Source organism: Anomaloglossus baeobatrachus, chromosome 9, assembly GCF_048569485.1.
Source record: "Anomaloglossus baeobatrachus isolate aAnoBae1 chromosome 9, aAnoBae1.hap1, whole genome shotgun sequence".
NCBI lineage: Eukaryota > Metazoa > Chordata > Amphibia > Anura > Aromobatidae > Anomaloglossus > Anomaloglossus baeobatrachus.
Genome location: NC_134361.1, coordinates 43,342,860 through 43,363,259, shown reverse-complemented (window position 1 = coordinate 43,363,259; position 20,400 = coordinate 43,342,860). Strand labels below are relative to the sequence as shown.

Below are 20,400 nucleotides of genomic sequence, written 5' to 3'. Positions count from 1 at the left end.
CAGTCCTACCTCACATTACCCCTCCAGACGGATGTCCGGAGCAACACCGAGGACTCCAGCCTATCTGCAACATCATCATCAGACAGTCCCAAGCGCACCCCTCAGTCCCGCAAGAAAACGGAGCTGGTGCTGCTGGGCTGCGCCTCCCTCTTGGCGGCGGTGGCGTTAGGTACTGACCTTACTGACCTGGTGCCCCAGGAGGAAAAGAGAAAGGGAATCTTTCAGTGGGCAGCGAGGGGGCAGAGGCGTAATGCCAATTCACCCAGCCGCTCTCTTTCTAAGGATGATCCGGTCATCCCATCCAGCTCGGTCACCCTCATCTCCTTGTCTTCCATCTCAGACTGTAACTCTACCAAGTCCCTTATCCGTTCAGACAGCGATGAGGCTGTTCTGGCCAATGTTGATATGTCCTGTGGGCAACATGGCGGCGAGGAGATTGTTAAGGAGCAGAGTGATGGGCGAAACCCACTTGTGGACTATAAAGTGGAAAGCTTCAAGCGGGACCCCCGGCAATCACTGACCCCTACACACGTCACAGCCACCAGACCTAACGCCTCTGCAACAAGGGGCCACAGGAGAACCCCATCCGATGGGGCCATACGGCAGGTCATACAAGGACACCGGCGCTCTCCGTCAGACGGCAGCACCCCACCTCAGCCGTGTGACACAGGTCAGTATTGTCCGTGTATTGACACCTTCTCTATATTAGTAAATGGGGCAGCGGGAAAGCGACCGAGGACCACAAGTTACTCGTTCTGTAAGATATAGGTGTAAGAATCATCAAACTTCTGTTACGAGGATGGCTGATATGAAACGACACCCGCAGGGCATGCAGTTCAGCGATATGGCCACTCCTCCATGTCTGTCCGTGCTGCTATATACATGAAAGGCATGAGCACTTAAAGGAGTTTTTGCCATCTTCATGGATTGATGTTGTCAGATAGTATAAAAAACACGCAATTTACTGATTAATTATTAAAATTTGCAGCCATTCTTAAAATATTAACACTCTTGTTCTGTTTACAGCTCGTTGCCTTGGAGACCGACCACGGCTACTGTCTAGCTTGTAAGCACTGCCCTAAAGCTGCCTGTAACAGCTGCAAAACGGTGCTTACAATCTCCGTAGACAAGAACTTGTCAGCACTGTATAGCAGTGGTGGTCGGTCTCCAAGGCAATGAGCTGTAAACAAAGGAAGTATTACGATCTCAAGAATGGCTGCGAATTTTAATCAGCTTTAAATTGCAAAATTGCACGCACTATCCGATTAAAACCAATTTATGAAGATGGCAATAAGCCCTTAAGCTGACTTCATATACTATTTTCCAAACTGCTATTTCTCCGACTTCTTCATACACATGTACAGTCGAGAAAGGGGAGAAAGCTGCTGCCGGACATCTCTGGCAGCTGCTTTTTGCCTCTGACAAATCTGAAAATGTAAGTGGTAAAATTCAACATGCCTAACTGTTCCTCCTTCTGATATCATCTGGAGAGAGTCGGGAGACCCCCACACACAAAAAGATGGGTTCAGATGGGTGTATTTTATGCTTAAAGACTGACTGCCGATCTACTGCCCCAACCTTACACCCTCAAAGGTATAAATGAAGTTTGAGACCTGTAGTCATTATGGTCTGTATATGGACCATGAAGTACGCCAGTCTAAGCCCAGCTATAGGTAGATGTCACGATCGTCTCCCTGCATGTTGTGCCTTTAGTCTGGAGCCTCTCATCTGGTTCTCTTCATTTAAGTGAGTTTCATTTCTCTTGGCACTGAAGTGGTTAAGTGCCAGTTTTGCTATTGCAGCTTTTCCAAAGCTGAGTGATCAGCTGCATTTACTTAGTAGTCACACCCTTCAGGTTTATATAGTGGTGTATCCCAGCATTCCCTGCTGAAGATACAAGGTAATTTGTGTCCTGGCCGCCTTTGAGGAAGGTTCTGCAATTTATGTTCCTGTGCTCAGACTATATCCTTTTGTTTGTATATTTTCCCCCTGTTTGTCTTTACTTCCCTGATGTGTTGTTAGTGCAGCAATGAGGTCTAGTGAACCCCACCTGCCCCTCACTAGTCAGGGTTACTATAGGGTCTTCCGAGGGTCCAAGGTTCAGCGACAGTTGCGGAGACAGTATAGGGACTGGTGAGAAGGGACAGCTGCAGGTGAGGTTAGGAGGTGCCCACGTACCCTTGTTACTAATTCCAGGGCCTCCCATTGTTTTTGTATCCCCGGTGCCCCCCTTTTCTTGTGTTTTTTGTTGTGCTTCAGACGTACATAGGTCTGAACGCACCACACCACTCATGCTATATTCGGCAAGCGTGACAGTAGAGTTCTGTATGGGAATTCCTATACATCGACATGTCTGTATTAGTGCAGAACTAGCACTAAATGAAATGTGGCGGACACACAGCTTTTCCAGAGACGCTAATTACTTGTCTATTGGCGATATCTTGTATCTGCTGGTCATGGGGTCGCACTTTATACTAAGTGAGCTTTTTAGTCTGTGCTGCAGGTCAGTATGAAGGTTGTGTGTGTTGTTCTACTCCGCAGTGTGTAGGAGAATGGGAAATGATGCAGACGTACTTTTTCTGTTTTTGGAAGAACCTTGTTCTCTGTGGTCTGGCAGTGAATTAACACTCCCCCAGAATGCCCTTTATAATCATCCGCAGCGTGTCGGCTGTGTGCAGCGCCGCACACCAAGAGGGGGAAATGTTCCTTGTGCCAGGACACCCGGGAATGGAGAGAAACATTAGGAAAGATGCTTCATCCAAAAACATACTTTCTAGAGATGGTACAAATAGTATTTTTGCTGTCCCTAATGGTGTCCTGTAATCTGTATTTTCCGGTCTTCTCTACTGCGGCCGGCACACTCAGCCTGACAGGTCATGATGGTGATGAGGTTGCGTGAGTCCTCATGATGTCACAGAGCCTAGTAAGTCAAAACAATCACTAATCTCGGGGAGATCAGCTAGAGAAAACACTGCAAGCAGCCAGCAAAGGCGCTCAACACAGTGAAATCCTAGGGGCATTGCCCCCTGGGAAGTATGCAAATCAAAAAAGGTCCGTGGAGCCTCTGTTAGGAGTCTCGACACAGAAAATAGCCAGATATCCCTCCGGGAAGGACCCAGCCCAGGGGGCAATGCACCTACGATTTCACTGTGTTGAGCGCCTTTGCTGGCTGCCGTCAGTGCTTTCTCTGGCTGGTCTCCCCAAGATTAGTGATTGTTTTGTCTTGTTGGTCTAGTAGGCATTGCTCCCACCTATCCAGAATTCTTCTCCACACTGATGAGGGGCAACACCTCGAAACAGCTGTCTGTGGATGGATACCTGGCCTTGGTATTTCCCTTAAACTCGTCAAAGAGTTGGATATTGACTAAATGGGCCACTTAATATGGTGGTTATGGTGGTCTCCGTAAAAAGAGCCACTCCTTGGCTGGGTCCTTCCCGGAGGGATATCTGGCTATTTTCTGTGTCGAGACTCCTAACAGAGGCTCCACAGACCTTTTTTTATTTGCATAGAGCCTAGTAAGTGTTAGAGGTGTTCATGATGCCGCCTGCCACGGAAGACCGGACTGGCCCCGGACCAGGGCAGAGCAAATCTTTTTACTCCGTTGTAGTTATTAGGTGGTGCAGAGCTACGGCATAAATGGAAACTGACGAAGTAGAAGAGATAAGCGAGTGTTGGACACCGCTGGCACTACCGATCTCCTGGCTGTTGGCTAAACAATGCTTCGTCTATTTATTCGGCTGGCAGCCATCTCAGCTGACACGGGAGCACTCTAGGAGAAAGCCACTGACCGCCATATTTCTGGGGCACCAATGAAATTGGCAGTCTAAAATTGGACAATGCCCAATCAACATCTCCCCCGACCATCAGTTGGCTGGTGCCCCCATACACATTACACGATTGGCCGAACTCGTCAATATTGATAAGTTCAGCCAACATCAGATTAATATGCCACCGACCAGCAGTCTAAAATCGGAGAATGCCCAATCAACATCTCTCCCAACCATCAGCTGGCCGGTTCCCCGATACACATTACACTGTTGGCAGAATCCATCGACATTGACGAGTTCTGACAACAGTAGATTATGTCGCCGAACGTCAGTCTAAAATCAGACAGTAATATATATATTATGAGTGCAAGCCAAAAATTACATACTATATACGGATAAGGCTGCACATCAAACTTAGATAATAGTATAATGCCTCAAGCATATGGACAAATATTGGAATATACAATGAAAAATGCTACTTGCTAATTTGAACATGTGAATAATGAATTGCATACCTGCCATGAATATTAGGAAAAAGGAGATATTTAGCAATCGCATTGATCAATGTAACTGAGCCCCAAGGCCTCGTCAAGGCATATCTCTATATTGGGGTCCCTAGCTCTGTGACCCTAACTGTGTGTCATCTCATTGCAATTAAAAACTGCTATGGGTGGAGAGGGGTAACTAAGGACTTTCTTATATAGGAGATGGAAAAAACATGGCCGAAAGGGGCGGAGCTGTGTTCACATTCAGAAAAAAAAAACAAACTACATATAACTGAATAGGATAACTGAAGTGAGCACTAATATATATATTATGAGTGCAAGCCAAAAATTACATACTATATACGGATAAGGCTGCACATCAAACTTAGATAATAGTATAATGCCTCAAGCATATGGACAAATATTGGAATATACAATGAAAAATGCTACTTGCTAATTTGAACATGTGAATAATGAATTGCATACCTGCCATGAATATTAGGAAAAAGGAGATATTTAGCAATCGCATTGATCAATGTAACTGAGCCCCAAGGCCTCGTCAAGGCATATCTCTATATTGGGGTCCCTAGCTCTGTGACCCTAACTGTGTGTCATCTCATTGCAATTAAAAACTGCTATGGGTGGAGAGGGGTAACTAAGGACTTTCTTATATAGGAGATGGAAAAAACATGGCCGAAAGGGGCGGAGCTGTGTTCACATTCAGAAAAAAAAAAAACTACATATAACTGAATAGGATAACTGAAGTGAGCACTAATATATATATTATGAGTGCAAGCCAAAAATTACATACTATATACGGATAAGGCTGCACATCAAACTTAGATAATAGTATAATGCCTCAAGCATATGGACAAATATTGGAATATACAATGAAAAATGCTACTTGCTAATTTGAACATGTGAATAATGAATTGCATACCTGCCATGAATATTAGGAAAAAGGAGATATTTAGCAATCGCATTGATCAATGTAACTGAGCCCCAAGGCCTCGTCAAGGCATATCTCTATATTGGGGTCCCTAGCTCTGTGACCCTAACTGTGTGTCATCTCATTGCAATTAAAAACTGCTATGGGTGGAGAGGGGTAACTAAGGACTTTCTTATATAGGAGATGGAAAAAACATGGCCGAAAGGGGCGGAGCTGTGTTCACATTCAGAAAAAAAAAAAAACTACATATAACTGAATAGGATAACTGAAGTGAGCACTAATATATATATTATGAGTGCAAGCCAAAAATTACATACTATATACGGATAAGGCTGCACATCAAACTTAGATAATAGTATAATGCCTCAAGCATATGGACAAATATTGGAATATACAATGAAAAATGCTACTTGCTAATTTGAACATGTGAATAATGAATTGCATACCTGCCATGAATATTAGGAAAAAGGAGATATTTAGCAATCGCATTGATCAATGTAACTGAGCCCCAAGGCCTCGTCAAGGCATATCTCTATATTGGGGTCCCTAGCTCTGTGACCCTAACTGTGTGTCATCTCATTGCAATTAAAAACTGCTATGGGTGGAGAGGGGTAACTAAGGACTTTCTTATATAGGAGATGGAAAAAACATGGCCGAAAGGGGCGGAGCTGTGTTCACATTCAGAAAAAAAAAAAAACTACATATAACTGAATAGGATAACTGAAGTGGGCACTAATATATATATTATGAGTGCAAGCCAAAAATTACATACTATATACGGATAAGGCTGCACATCAAACTTAGATAATAGTATAATGCCTCAAGCATATGGACAAATATTGGAATATACAATGAAAAATGCTACTTGCTAATTTGAACATGTGAATAATGAATTGCATACCTGCCATGAATATTAGGAAAAAGGAGATATTTAGCAATCGCATTGATCAATGTAACTGAGCCCCAAGGCCTCGTCAAGGCATATCTCTATATTGGGGTCCCTAGCTCTGTGACCCTAACTGTGTGTCATCTCATTGCAATTAAAAACTGCTATGGGTGGAGAGGGGTAACTAAGGACTTTCTTATATAGGAGATGGAAAAAACATGGCCGAAAGGGGCGGAGCTGTGTTCACATTCAGAAAAAAAAACAAAAAAAAAACTACATATAACTGAATAGGATAACTGAAGTGAGCACTAATATATATATTATGAGTGCAAGCCAAAAATTATCCTATCCTATTCAGTTATATGTAGTTTTTTTTTTGGTTTTTTTTTCTGAATGTGAACACAGCTCCGCCCCTTTCGGCCATGTTTTTTCCATCTCCTATATAAGAAAGTCCTTAGTTACCCCTCTCCACCCATAGCAGTTTTTAATTGCAATGAGATGACACACAGTTAGGGTCACAGAGCTAGGGACCCCAATATAGAGATATGCCTTGACGAGGCCTTGGGGCTCAGTTACATTGATCAATGCGATTGCTAAATATCTCCTTTTTCCTAATATTCATGGCAGGTATGCAATTCATTATTCACATGTTCAAATTAGCAAGTAGCATTTTTCATTGTATATTCCAATATTTGTCCATATGCTTGAGGCATTATACTATTATCTAAGTTTGATGTGCAGCCTTATCCGTATATAGTATGTAATTTTTGGCTTGCACTCATAATATATATATTAGTGCTCACTTCAGTTATCCTATTCAGTTATATGTAGTTTTTTGTTTTTTTTTCTGAATGTGAACACAGCTCCGCCCCTTTCGGCCATGTTTTTTCCATCTCCTATATAAGAAAGTCCTTAGTTACCCCTCTCCACCCATAGCAGTTTTTAATTGCAATGAGATGACACACAGTTAGGGTCACAGAGCTAGGGACCCCAATATAGAGATATTCCTTGACGAGGCCTTGGGGCTCAGTTACATTGATCAATGCGATTGCTAAATATCTCCTTTTTCCTAATATTCATGGCAGGTATGCAATTCATTATTCACATGTTCAAATTAGCAAGTAGCATTTTTCATTGTATATTCCAATATTTGTCCATATGCTTGAGGCATTATACTATTATCTAAGTTTGATGTGCAGCCTTATCCGTATATAAAATCAGACAGTGTCCAATCAACATCTTTCCCAACCATCAGTTGGCCGGTGCCCCCATACACATTACACCATTGGCCAAACCCATCGATATTGATGAGTTCAGCCAACATTAGATTTCTATGCTGCCAACCGGCAGTCTAAAATCGGACAATGCCCAATCAACATCTCACCCAACCATCAGTCGGCCGGTGCCCCAATACACATTACACCATTGACCAAAGCCATTGATATTGGCGAGTTCAGCCATCATTAGATTATATATAAGGGGCTTCAAAACTCATAAATGAGGGTCTCTTTTGCGGAATATGATAATGATCTATTCTTATTCCCACAGGTTCCAAAGAGCACACTCCTTTTCCTCGCCTTCCAGACCCCCACTTTGTGTTCCCCCCTCCAGCCAGACGTAAACCCTACGACAAGGATTTATCAGTAGAAAGACCCACCACCTTGGAATTTGCCCCTCGGCCTCGACCCTCTTCTAGCCGACCCCGATTGGACCCTTGGAAATTTGTGACCCTTTCTCGGACTCACAGTTCGTCTCCATCCGGCAGCGGAGGGGATGGCAGCTCCAGCGGTTCCACAGACGGCATCCAGGTTGGGGGAGCTGAGGAGACCCTTCTGGACATGGAAGTGGAAGGACAGAGACTGGACAACACTGTCCCTCTGTGCGGGGGAGGGGTACAAGCACAAACTGACCCTTATTATAATATGGGAGCTGACGTGTCTTAACGTCCGAGGCTATCGGCACCAAGTATTATTCTGCTGCTGCCTCCTGCAGGAAATAAGCGGCTCCTTTGAATGTATTTTGTGGTTGTAACTCAACGGGTATGAAGAAAATAAATAAGTAAATCAATTATGGGGTCGTCCCTCACCCCCAACTATATTCCTATGGTCAAGAGCAGCTGAAACGGAGCAAGCAAGGTCCAGTCTGAATCCTCTGCTGAAGCCTTGGGGGCCTAATAATCTTATACAACTCCCCCAAATGTAACAAGATCAGTCCTATAATTCAGGATTGGATTATTTTATTGATTTCTGTGAAAATGACTGAGCCTTTGCTTAACTTACCCATGTTTACAAGTATCCTTACCACCAAGTACCATCTTAGGGCATCAAAGATTTTGGGAATCACTGGTTTAGTTCCATTGTGGCATGGCAGTAGTCGGGGCGTAGTGACGTCCTGCAGCTAAAGGGTGCAAAACCTTCCCCGACTTTCTCCATCCGTTGTCGTCTTAATGGTGACTGAAGTATTAATAAAGAATTTTACCAATCTGGTTTGCAGCGAGTTTATGCCACATAGAGTAATAACTGATATTGGGATATATGACTGCAACAAGGTCTATGTGTGGATTTAATGGTCAAAAACTTGTATAAAACAAGAGTACAAACAAGTATGATAAACTTTGTAATATATCATATCAGAACTCTGTTTCTTTCTCCAATTATTAGCCACTTCTCTCTTAGAGACAGTCAGAGGGAAAAACTGCAAGATAGAGTTCACAATAAAAAAGTGTATAAATCAATAGTACAAACTAGTACGAGAAACCTTATAATATATCATCACAGCCATCTGTTTCTTTCTCCACTTATTAGCCACTTCTCTATTAAAACAGTCTACAGAGAGCAAAGTGCAATATAGAGGTCACAATAAAAAATACTTGTATATATCAATAGTGCAAACTAGTACAAGAAACTTTGTAATATATCCTATCAGAACTCTCCATTTCATTCTCCACTTATTAGCCACTTCTCTATTAGAAACAGTCTACAGAGAGCAAAGTGCAATATACAGGTCACAATCAAAAATACTTGTATATATCAATAGTACAAACTAGTACGAGAAACTTTGTAATATATATCAGAACTCACCATTTCTTTTTCCACTTATTAGACACTTCTCTATTAGAAAACGTCTACAGAAAGCAAAGTGCAATATACAGGTCACATTCAAAAATACTTGTATATATCAATAGTACAAACTAGTACGAGAAACTTTGTAATATAGTATATCAGAACTCTCCGTTTCTTTCTCCACCTATTAGCCACTTCTCTCTTACAGACAATCTGCAGAGGGGAAAACTGCAAGATTCAGTTAACATAATCCAAAAACTTGTATAAATCAATAGTACAAACTAGTAGCTTTGTAATATATCATATCACAGCCATCTGTTTTTTTCTCCACTTACTAGCCGCTACTCTATTAGAAACAGTCTGCAGAGAGGAAAGTGTAAGATACAGGTCATATAATCAAAAGAACTTGTCTAAGTCAACAGTACAAACTGGTATGAGAAGCTTTGTAATATATTATATCACAGCCATCTGTTTCCTTCTCCACTTATTAGCCACTTCTCTATTAGAGATAGTCTGCAGAGGGGAAAAGTATAGAAATCATGTTATTCTTCAAGCCTACAGACAAGAGTCATCTGACATGACAGGTTTCCGAAGCTCCAACATTAAGGCGTTACTTTCAGGGAGATGTTAGAGGCTTGCTAAAATAAACACTTAAAGGGGTTGTTCCCTTTACTCATATACTTATTTAGGGATACAAATATTTTTTGCAATTGGGTTTAATTAAAAAAAATTACATCTGAATGAGGCTTTAGTTTGCTGTGTTTTCTCAACTTCACTATTCTGAGAAAATTCCCCAATTTAATTATTTTATTTTGTCTTTACCATTGTGTGAGCGACTTGTACATCTTTACTGCCAGAAGCAACTCTTTGTAGATCACTGATGATAACCTTGTCAATATAAAAGGACTGGTACATGACTTAGGGTATGTGCGCACGTGTGCGTATTACATGCAGTTACGCTGCGTTCTGCACCGCAGCGTAACTGCATGCGTCCTGCGTCCCCTGCACAATCTATGGAGATTGTGCAGGGTCCGTGCGCACGTGGCATGTTAGAATGCAGCGATTCGGCTGCTTGCCGAATCGCTGCGTTCTAAGAAGTGACATGTCACTTCTTTCGTGCGTTCTGCATGCTGGAGAGGCAGCATGCAGAGCGCACGAATCTGCCGGCACCATGCGCTTCAGAACGCAGCTTTTCAGCTGCGCTCTGAAGCGCACATTTTCGGTGCGGTGCAGAGCGCACACGTGCACACATAGCCTTATTCCTTCCAAAAGACAATTCTAAAGGACCAAGGGGCTCTCACTGCAGGTGGGAGAAAGGAGATTCCGGCATCTAATAGGAAAGGGTTCTTTACAGTTAGAGCAGTCAGACAGTGGAATGCCCTACCGCAAGAGGCGGTAATGGCAGACAATATAAAGCTGTGTGCGCATGTTGAAGTTTTTTAATGCATATTTGGTGCAATTTATTTGTGGCCCAAATCTGCATGTATTCCTTATGCCAACAAATTCTGAAGAGCTGTGCCCACGTTGCTTTTTTTTTCCTTGCAGTTTTTGGTGCAGAAAAAAAAAATCTGCAGCATGTGAACTGTTGGTTTGGGGTTTTTTTCCTGCATTTTTCTAGCCCTTCCAGGCATTGATGTTTTAAAAAAAAAAAAAAATGCACCAAAAACTATTTTGGGTGCGTTTTCTGGTGCAGAAAATTCCTGCACCCTATCGGCAACGTGCGTTTATAGCCTAGAAAGGTTGAACTCGATGGACCTAGGTTCTTTTTTTCAACCTATGTAACTATGTAAATTAAAGTCACCTGGGGGGAATTAAAAATTTAAAAAAAAGGTAAATGTAAAAAAAAAAATTTAATAAAATATAAAATTATATTATATAAACAATGGAACGAAGAAAAAGGTTAATCTCCTGCTCCGCCAAACCAGTCCAGATGATGTAGATAAAATATGATTTAATGGTCAATGTGATTCCATAGGCTTCATCAGGACAATATCATATACTATGTATATTATACACGGTGGTCCAAAAATAGGTGAACAGTAAGTGCAATAGTGTTATCTAACATGGTGTAAAGTGAAACTGACTCCGTTGCCCTTAGCAACCAATCAGATTCCACCTTTCATTCTTCACAGACTCTTTGGAAAATGAAAGGTGGAATCTGATTGGCTGCTAAGGGCAACTGAGTCAGTTTCACTTTACACCATGTTTGATAACCCTATTACACATACTGTTCACCTACTTTTGGACCACTGTGTGTGTGTGTGTGTGTGTGTGTGTGTATATATATATATATTATATATATATATATATATATATATATATATATATATATATATATATATATATATATATATATACACACACACACACAGTGTGTATGTATATATTTATAATACATATATATCTATATATATATATATATACACATATATATATATATATACAGTGTGTGAATATGTAATATATATACATATATACAGTATATATTACAGTGTGTGTATGTATATATTTATAATACATATATATACAAATTTGAATCACCCCCCCCCCCATGTCCTCATCCAAAAATATTGCCACCAAGTCCAATCTATGAAATTATAAAATACTTTACCCATATAATTTAATAACAAAAAAAAAAGAAAAGGAAACTCCAGGATTCCCAAATTTTTTTCTTGTTTTTCAATATATTATATGATAAAATGAATACTGCGATTTAAGACTATAGCTCGTGTCATTATAGAAAAAAAATAAAATAAAGTTTTATGACATGGAAAAGAAAAATAGTTATGGCTTTCGGAATAAGGGGAGAAAAATCAAAAGCACAAAAAAAAGAGGAAAAGAGTTTGGGTCCTAAAAGTGATTCAGAAAAGAAAATCTTTCCGCTCATTTCACCGAAACAAAATGAAAAAATTATTTCACTATAAATTGGGAAACATATATTGTTTGGTATGTGATTAAATTAGAAATGATTATTATTCACCACCACACCCGATATTTGAGGAAACAAAATGTACTTCACTTTTTTAATATTTTTCTTTTTTAGTTTTTTTAGTTCACTTGTTTTTTTTTTTGTTTTTTATTTGAAAAAGAAATGCAGAAACTGAGTTTGTTGGCTTTTATTTACAAAAGAAAGTCCTACACAACATCCTTATGTTTCTGAGACTGAAGAACGAGCCACAATTTCACTTCGTATGGCATGAGGGAGCGGTAGGTCTGTCCGAATTCTGTTTCCCGCTTATGCCGAAAGTGCAAAGCGTTGAATAGAAGTGTAAGGTGCAGAGGCGGCGTTATGTGTATTGATCGGATCGGGCGTCACACGTCCTTTTTCTGAATCTGAAGACGATGCGGTCACTTGTTTGGTCGTCCTCCGAGTCGGGGCAACAACGGGTAGAGAAAGCGAACGTTGTGGTATTTTTTAGGTCTCTGGTTCTCGCGGGTGTAAGGGTTTACTCGTCGGACACTTTGTCATTGGGGGCAATCCTCGTTAATGACGCAATATGGCATGGATGAGAGCGGAAATTGGGGGCTTCCTTTTAATCAACATGCTGCCTCCAGAGCTACTGAGCATGACCCGTCCAAAGAGGATCGATTTCATCTATGCGTGTGCCGTCTACCATTATAGAAGAACACACGCATACACATGAACACTTGATGCATGCATTGACACAATATAGGTAGTGGAGAGGCAGATAGATTTCTCAAAAAAACTCCTTTTTCATTAAGAAACTTTATATAAAGTGCCAGAGCTGCATGACTCTTCTAGATCGTATTCTCTTGATGAGAGACCGTTGAGGTTTGCACAGGGCAATGCTCAGTATTAGCCGCCATGCTCTTGCTTAGAGTATCTCAACATACAAGTTTGGTGAAGGGTTAGGGTCGGGAAAAACGTTGGGCTATCCAATCACCTCCTTAAAACTTTTCCTTTCCCGTTGGCTTGACCTCTGCACTTTCATTTCTGTCAGCTGGATGTAGCGAAGAACGTTTGTGTCTGTATGGAAAAAAAGAAGAAAAGTCTGTTTTCAGCTCCATTTGGTAGTATGGGATATGCAAATTAGCTTAAAGGGTAACTCCACTCCAAAAATATCAGTCTGCTGTAGGCATATAGGGGATAGGATTTCTTCATAGTTCATATTTCGCTCTTTTGGGAAACTCCACAATATAAGGAGATCATCCATGCTCACCATAGCTATCCTTAAAGGGGACCATTTGATATGATGCCATGTTTGACCACTACCATGCAAGCAGTTCAAAATGGCAACATTGGAGTTCCCTCACAATAAATAAAGTCCCCTTTTATTGGGACCCTCATGATGAGTTGTTAGCAGGGAGTCTTCAGAGTCCCAAGCAGAGCCATTACAGAGGAAATTAAGCATTGTGTCTTGGGCTGGCAATGCAATGAGGAACAAGGCAGGTCCTCCAGAGACCCTCTTTGTAGCCCCTCTCTACTCTGAGAATCCTGAAAATAGGTTTTCTGAAAAGTCCTTTAAAGGAGTAGTCCCTTAATAAAAACACTCATCACTGATACACACATTAGAGGATACATATTTGATTGATGGGGGTCCAGCTGCTGAGACCCCCTCACTGATCCCAAGAATTGGGCACCTAGGTGTACTGAGCATGTGTGACCACTGTTCCATTAACTGCCTATAGATTGTTAATGATAAATTAACGGAGCCGTGGCTGCACATGCTCAGTAATGTTCCGTTTACACAGGGAGTTTTATGTCCCCCATTCCTGGGATCAGGAGGGGGTCTAAGCAGCCGGCCTCCTGCAACTCGAATCTTAATTATCAATCCTGTCAGAATGTGATAGATTGTATATATACTGTATATATATTTAAAGTAAATCTAAGCAAAATCTGATAGATCAGAATACAACCTGTCATATAAAAGCTTTCTCAAAAAATGTTTATTGCTTAAAAGGGATACTCCCATCCTTTAAATGGATATTATTATTGTAAATTAAAGCAATTTTACAATTTACTGTTTATTATTAGTGATTAGACCATGCTCGGGTGCTCGTTACTCATAACTAGTGATGAGCGGGCACTACCATGCTCGGGTGCTCTGTACTCGTAACTAGTGATGAGCGGGCACTACCATGCTCGGGTGCTCGTTACTCATAACTAGTGATGAGCGTGCACTACCATGCTCGGGTGCTCAGTACTCGTAACTAGTGATGAGAGGGCACTACCATGCTCGGGTGCTCTGTACTCCTAACTAGTGATGAGCGGGCAGTACCATGCTCGGGTGCTCGTTACTCGTAACTAGTGATGAGTGAGCACTACCATGCTCAGGTGCTCGTTACTAGTAACTAGTGATGAGCGGGCACTACCATGCTCGGGTGCTCAGTACTCATAACTAGTGATGAGCGGGCAGTACCATGCTCGGGTGCTCAGTACTCATAACTAGTGATGAGCGGGCAGTACCATGCTCGGGTGCTCGTTACTCGTAACTAGTGATGAGTGAGCACTACCATGCTCAGGTGCTCGTTACTAGTAACTAGTGATGAGCGGGCACTACCATGCTCGGGTGCTCAGTACTCGTAACTAGTGATGAGTGGGCACTACCATGCTCGGGTGCTCGGTACTGGTAACTAGTGATGAGCGGGCACTACCATGCTCGGATGCTCATTACTCGTAACTAGTGATGAGCGGACACTACCATGCTTGGGTGCTGGGTACTCGTAACTAGTGACGAACGAGCACTACCATGCTCAGGTGCTTGGTACTCGTAACCAGGAGTTGGACGCACTGACGGGCACGACTCCTGTACCAAGCATAATGGAAGTCAATGGAGATATGGAGCATTTTTCCTGGAAATGTTCTGGAAAAATGCTCGGAGTTCCACATTGACTTCCATTATGCTTGGTACAGGAGTCGTGCCCGTCAGTGCGTCCAACTCCTGGTTACAAGTACCGAGTGGCCAAGCATAGTAGTGCTCGCTCATCAGTAGTTAAGAGTACAGAGCACCTGACCGGGCTAGTGTAGCGCCCCCTGAGAACATCAGGGTGTTACAAAGTTCTTCAGGATGCAGGGCCTACCCCGTTAGGGACCCAGAACCCCAGTGCCGGTAACACCAAGAACCCAGGTAATCCTAGTTTTCCCCAACAATCCCCCATACAATGGTACCCAGCTAGGGTGGGACCAATGGATGGCCGCTTAGAAGTGTAGCCAGTCCAGTCCACTAGTTGTCCAGGTGGGAGGGGCAGACTGTGGACAGAGTCAGTAGTTTAGTTCAAGTCTAGTGTAAGTAGAGTGTGTGAAGTGAAGATGGAAGCGAAATGACATCCTGACTTGGGTTGACAGTGACCTGGTACTGAAGAGAGGTAGTTGCCGGTGGAGTACTCCTGGAACTACTCACTCACGGGGTACAGGACCCTAGGACAGGAAAGAGCTTCAAGCCGACCTGTTAACACTTGCACAGCAAAGGGTACCATCAAGAACCTTGCTGACCCTAAAGAATCCGAAGACTCAGTAGCAAAGGGAGAACCGGGGACAGGACCAGAGACTCCAACCCCATAGGGTTCACGCTACCGTCAGGCGGACAGAGGTGGACAAACCACAGACCGGGGACCCCCAGTGTTCCATACCATGGGGACCCACATACCAGAGACAGGTGTAAGGGAAGAAGGTACCAAAGAACCAGACTGGCACTGGGACGAAGGGGACCTGAAGGTGAAACCAGCCGGCCTCGGGCAACCAGTTAACACCCGAAAAGTGAGTAAACCAATTGCACTGAATACCTGTCTGGACTCCTTCTTCCGACATCCACCGCATCATACACCCGCTGGGGTAATACCCTACTTGCGGAGGGACTACCATACTAGCTGCAATACCATCAGCCCCAGTAAGGACATTCTGCAGTGGCGACTCCCTACACTTAGCCGTAACACCGCAAGTGGCGTCATTTATAAACTTTATTCACTAATCCCCTGTAAATATCCCCATTACAAAAAGGGCCCAGGGCACGGAACCGGGTAACGGCCACCACTGTGACATTCCCATGACGTACACTACCTGGAACCGAGTACCCCATATCCCCGGGTGCTACACTAGTGCTCATTTTCACTACTTAACGTTAACATTTTGATCAGTTCTTGAAATAGTAATACTTTTCTTTTGTTTATAGCTTGTTGCCTTGGAGTCTGACCACTGCTGCTAGTCAGCAGAATATGCGCTCTGCTTATGTGACGCCCCTGGACTATCAGGTCGTCACAGGGTATTGCATAATCTGCCCTCCCGTAAAATATCCAACTCCTTCTTGGTTATGGATCCCCAACTACATGGTGTTGCCTACATGAGCTAATCAAAATCCTGGATACACTCTGCACCACACCCACCAGACACACCAGTGGACAGCCTGAGTGGTATAGGGATGCCCACTTGAGGGGTTGGTTAGGGGAGGTCAGGAGAGTCAGTGAGTAGAGAGCAGTTTTGGAAGTGAAGGAGAGAGGAGGTCAGGAGCAGGGCTCCTAAGTAGTTACCTAGATGGCAGACAGTGGTCTGAGCCTAGAAGAGCTGGACCCCTGGTCGCAGGGGATCGTGGAAAGGGGCACGGAACTGTCGAGGAGGACAGCCGGCAGCCTTGTACCGTCACCGGGCTGGGACTAAGAAGAAGGTCACGACCTTGGGGTCGTGCGGCCACTCAAATGAAGGGGGGTGTTTGGGGAGTGCTGTTGGGTGCGAAGGGGTAACTTTCGTACTCAGTCCATTAAGCTGACACCGACAACTGGATAAACCAAAGTTCTGTATACCGCTGCCGCTGAGGGGAGCTTAGTTCGGGTTCCATCCCCAATGGTGCTGCCTGGTGATCCGTGACCTTCTTCCTGGCACTAAGTTTACTTCTCTGTTGGTCCCGGTAGTACGGAACTAGTCGGGTCCCGCTCCACTCTATGGCTAAGTGTGGGAGCTTGCTCTCAGGGTTCACGCTTGGGATTTTCTGGACCGTTTTAGTGGAAAGTCCTACTCCCCTTGTTGCGCTAGTACCCCGATTTTTGGAGCGGGTGGATCTTGAAGCCTCCATTCTCGTCGGGTAAATTGTCACATTGCCTGAAGCTACTCCCTGACCTAGGGTCCATGTACCCCGTCGTGCCCTGGTCCCAGCCCGGTGATGGTACAAGGCCGCCGGCTGTCCTCTTCGACAGTTCCATGCCCCTTGCCACGATCCCCTGCGACCGGGTGTCCAGCTCTTCTAGGACCAGACCACTGTCTGCAACCTAAGTAACTACTTAGGAGCCCTGCTCCTGACCTCCTCTCTCCTTCACTTCCAAAACTGCTCTCTACTCACTGACTCTCCTGACCTCCCCTAACCAACTCCCCAAGTGGGCGACCCTATTCCACTCAGGCCGTCCACTGGTGTGTCTAATGGGTGTGGTGCAGAGTGTACCCAGGATTTTGATTAGCTGATGTAGGGAACACCATGTAGTTGGGGACCCATAACCAAGAAGGAGTTGGATATTGCACGGAAGGGCAGATTGTACAATACCCTGTGAGTGATGACCTGATAGTCCAGGGGTGTCACACTTACAAACTCCATTCTATTGACCTTGTAAACACCATAGCTGGCTATAATCGTTGGAGCGCTCATATTACCGCCTAATCCTTGCCAGTTTTATTGCACTGCTTACAACCTAAACGGCAGTGGTGGTCGGTTTCCAAGGCAACGAGCTGTAAACAAAAGTGTTATATCTCAAGAACGGCTGCTAATTTAAATAAGCAGTAAATTACAAAAGTGCAAATTTTTACAAGGACTTTCTGACAATATCCATCTTCGATAGTCCGACTGTGAAGTTGAACTTGATTATCGAGTTGCACTAGTATGATCCACTTGATATACCGCTCTGTTATAGAATTGGCACTAATAATGACTATTTGCCATAGTACTAATGATGGGGGAAGGGGTTTATACCTGTAGGCTCCCGGCTTCGAGCTTCCTTAAGGTAGAGCAGGGCATTGCCGTAGTCTCCCAAGTGGTAGAAGGCAATGCCGGCCCGGTACGTGGCTTTAAAATTGCTGTTCTGTTTCTCGAGCACCTTCAGGCAATATTCTTTCACCCGCTCGTAGTTCACCAGCTCAGATTGCAGCAAACAGGCTGTGGGGAGTAATTACCGAGGGAAGAAGAATCATTAACATTTATTATTCCTATAGAGAACATATTGGTCGTCACTCAATCCAGCGACGACCAATATGGCCACTAATACCAGCTACCAAACAAGTCATATTACCACTTTCCTACAATCCTGAATGGTAGGTCTGCCTGTTTTTTCCTGTCTTGCCGTCATATGGACTATTCAGAAGGGCCATTGAGGAGTCTGCAAAAAATGGACTGACAACCTCAATCCAATAAAACATATCTGGGACTATATTAGTTGTCATCCAGCTTTCTTTGGCCCGATATGGATAGTGCAGATGGACCAAGATAGTTTGTGTAGGGTCACACAGACCGTAAGTAACCATGGAGTGTGTTCTGCCTCCTGCAGGGTGATAGGGGTATGGCATGCTCTCTGTTCCACCCCCGGTAGGGTGACAGGGATATGACATGAAGTCTGCCCCTCCTACTGCAGGGTAGACGGAAGGGAACTATAAAACATGGAGCCTAGGGTGCCACACACCTGACATGCCTCATCGTTCCTGCTACGAGGTGACAGTGTGTCATTTTTGTGTCACCCGTTGGCACACAATAGGTTATCGAGCACAAAGGAACCCCTGTGCCTCCCTCCAAATCCCAATTCAGAGGGTTAATCCCTGTCACTTCCACATCAGTGAGTCCTCCTCCCCCTCCCTCCACAGCTGCATCCCTCATCGGAGCCTCCACCACCTACCAGTCAGGCTGTCATAGCACTCGATCTCCGTGGCCTCCACCCGCACCTTCTGAGCCTCCGTCAGCCTTGTGCCCGCTCCGCCATTGGCCTTCCTCTCTTCCCCATCTTCATGGACACCTTTCAGCACCAGTAGAGCCCGGTGATACTTCCCTATAGCATCCCTGAATTTTTTGTCCTTGTAGCAGCGGTTGCCTTCCGTCTTGAACTCAACCGCTTTTTGGATCCTGGCCTCCATCTCGGGCTCAGGGTTGGCCGGTGCTCTCCCGCCACCCACACTGGTCTGGTCTCCCATAGCCCTCACTGGTGGCGGTCCATGCTGGGGGTATCCCAGCGCCTTTTCCCTCTGTATGTACGTTCTGTGCATAAGGGATGAACGGCAGAGATGCTGAGGATGCTGGAGGAGGAGGAGGAGAGAGCGAGCTGGAGCAGTCCATCCCCCGCTGCATGCCGGGTACCACACAGCTGAGCCATCTCTTCTTAACCCCTTGAGTATTCGTGTAAGTCAATGATTCCCCATGCTCAGGTCTGGATCTACAGGCTCGTTATAATCACCTTTATGTACATTGCGTCTACATATTCCCCAGCCCTTTACAATCAGGGGAATCTTCCAAAAAGTGTAATAAAAAAATATATATAAGTAAACTCCCCATCTTCATAGACACTTTACATCACCAGCAGGGCCCAGTGGTACTTGACTATAGTACGCCTGCATTTTTTGTTGGTATATAATCCTCCTGAATTGTAAATTGTAAATTGTAAAGCGCTGCGGAATATGTTGGCGCTATAGAAATATAGATTATTATTATTTTGTCCTTGTAGCAGCAGTTGCCTTTCGTATGGCATGCCACCACTTTTTGGCTCCTGGCCTCCATCTCGGGCTCAGGGCTGGTCAGTACTTTTACACCCCCCCACACTGGTCCCCTTTTGCCCTCACAGGTGGGGACTAATACACAGGTCTGGATGTACAGGATCATTCGGCCAACAGCAATCTCTCTCAATACATAGGAGAGCTTTACTCAGCTGAGTACTCCTGTCTTCTCTATTATAGAATGGTGCTCGCCTCTGTCCTCCTCCTCTAGACTCCTCTGTCCCATCCTTCTGGCTCCTCCTCCTCTAGGCTCCTCTGTCTTGTCTTCTCCCTTCTTCCTCCTCTAGGCTCCTCTGTCCCATCCTTCTGGCTCCTCCTCCTCTAGGCTCCTCTGTCTTGTCTTCTCCCTTCTTCCTCCTCTAGGCTTATCTGTCGTGTCTTCTCTCCTCTGCTTCCTCCTCCTCTAGTCTCCTCTGTCTTGTCTTCTCCCCTCCTCCTCAAGGCTCCTCTGTCTTGTCCTCTCCTCTTTTACTCCTCTAGATTCCTCTATCTTGTCTTCTCCCTTACTCCTCCTCTAGGCTCCTGTCTTGTCTTCTCCCCTCCTCCTCCTCCTCTATCTT

The 20,400-nt window shown here is 44.1% G+C and overlaps 2 protein-coding genes across 2 annotated transcripts in view; one reads left to right on the top strand and one right to left on the bottom strand.

The window, feature by feature from the left end:
* The window catches only part of MAP3K10 (mitogen-activated protein kinase kinase kinase 10), a 55,898-nt gene extending 47,329 nt beyond the window's left edge, over window positions 1-8,569 (top strand). The window contains exons 10-11 of the mRNA XM_075323657.1: window positions 1-670; window positions 7,637-8,569. The exon at window positions 1-670 is cut by the window's left edge and continues 50 nt beyond it. Coding sequence (XP_075179772.1) covers window positions 1-670; window positions 7,637-8,031 — 1,065 coding nt within the window. The 3' untranslated portion in view covers window positions 8,032-8,569. The remainder of the gene's footprint in view (window positions 671-7,636) is intronic.
* Window positions 8,570-12,251: 3,682 nt separating this feature from the next.
* Window positions 12,252-19,424, bottom strand: TTC9B (tetratricopeptide repeat domain 9B). The gene is made up of 3 exons (XM_075323659.1): window positions 18,973-19,424; window positions 18,060-18,242; window positions 12,252-13,138 (listed from the first exon to the last, which is right to left on the bottom strand). The coding sequence occupies exons 1-3, from the start codon at window positions 19,334-19,336 to the stop codon at window positions 13,044-13,046; spliced, it is 642 nt and encodes a 213-aa protein (XP_075179774.1). The 5' UTR covers window positions 19,337-19,424; the 3' UTR covers window positions 12,252-13,043.
* Between the last annotated feature and the right edge of the window lie 976 nt (window positions 19,425-20,400).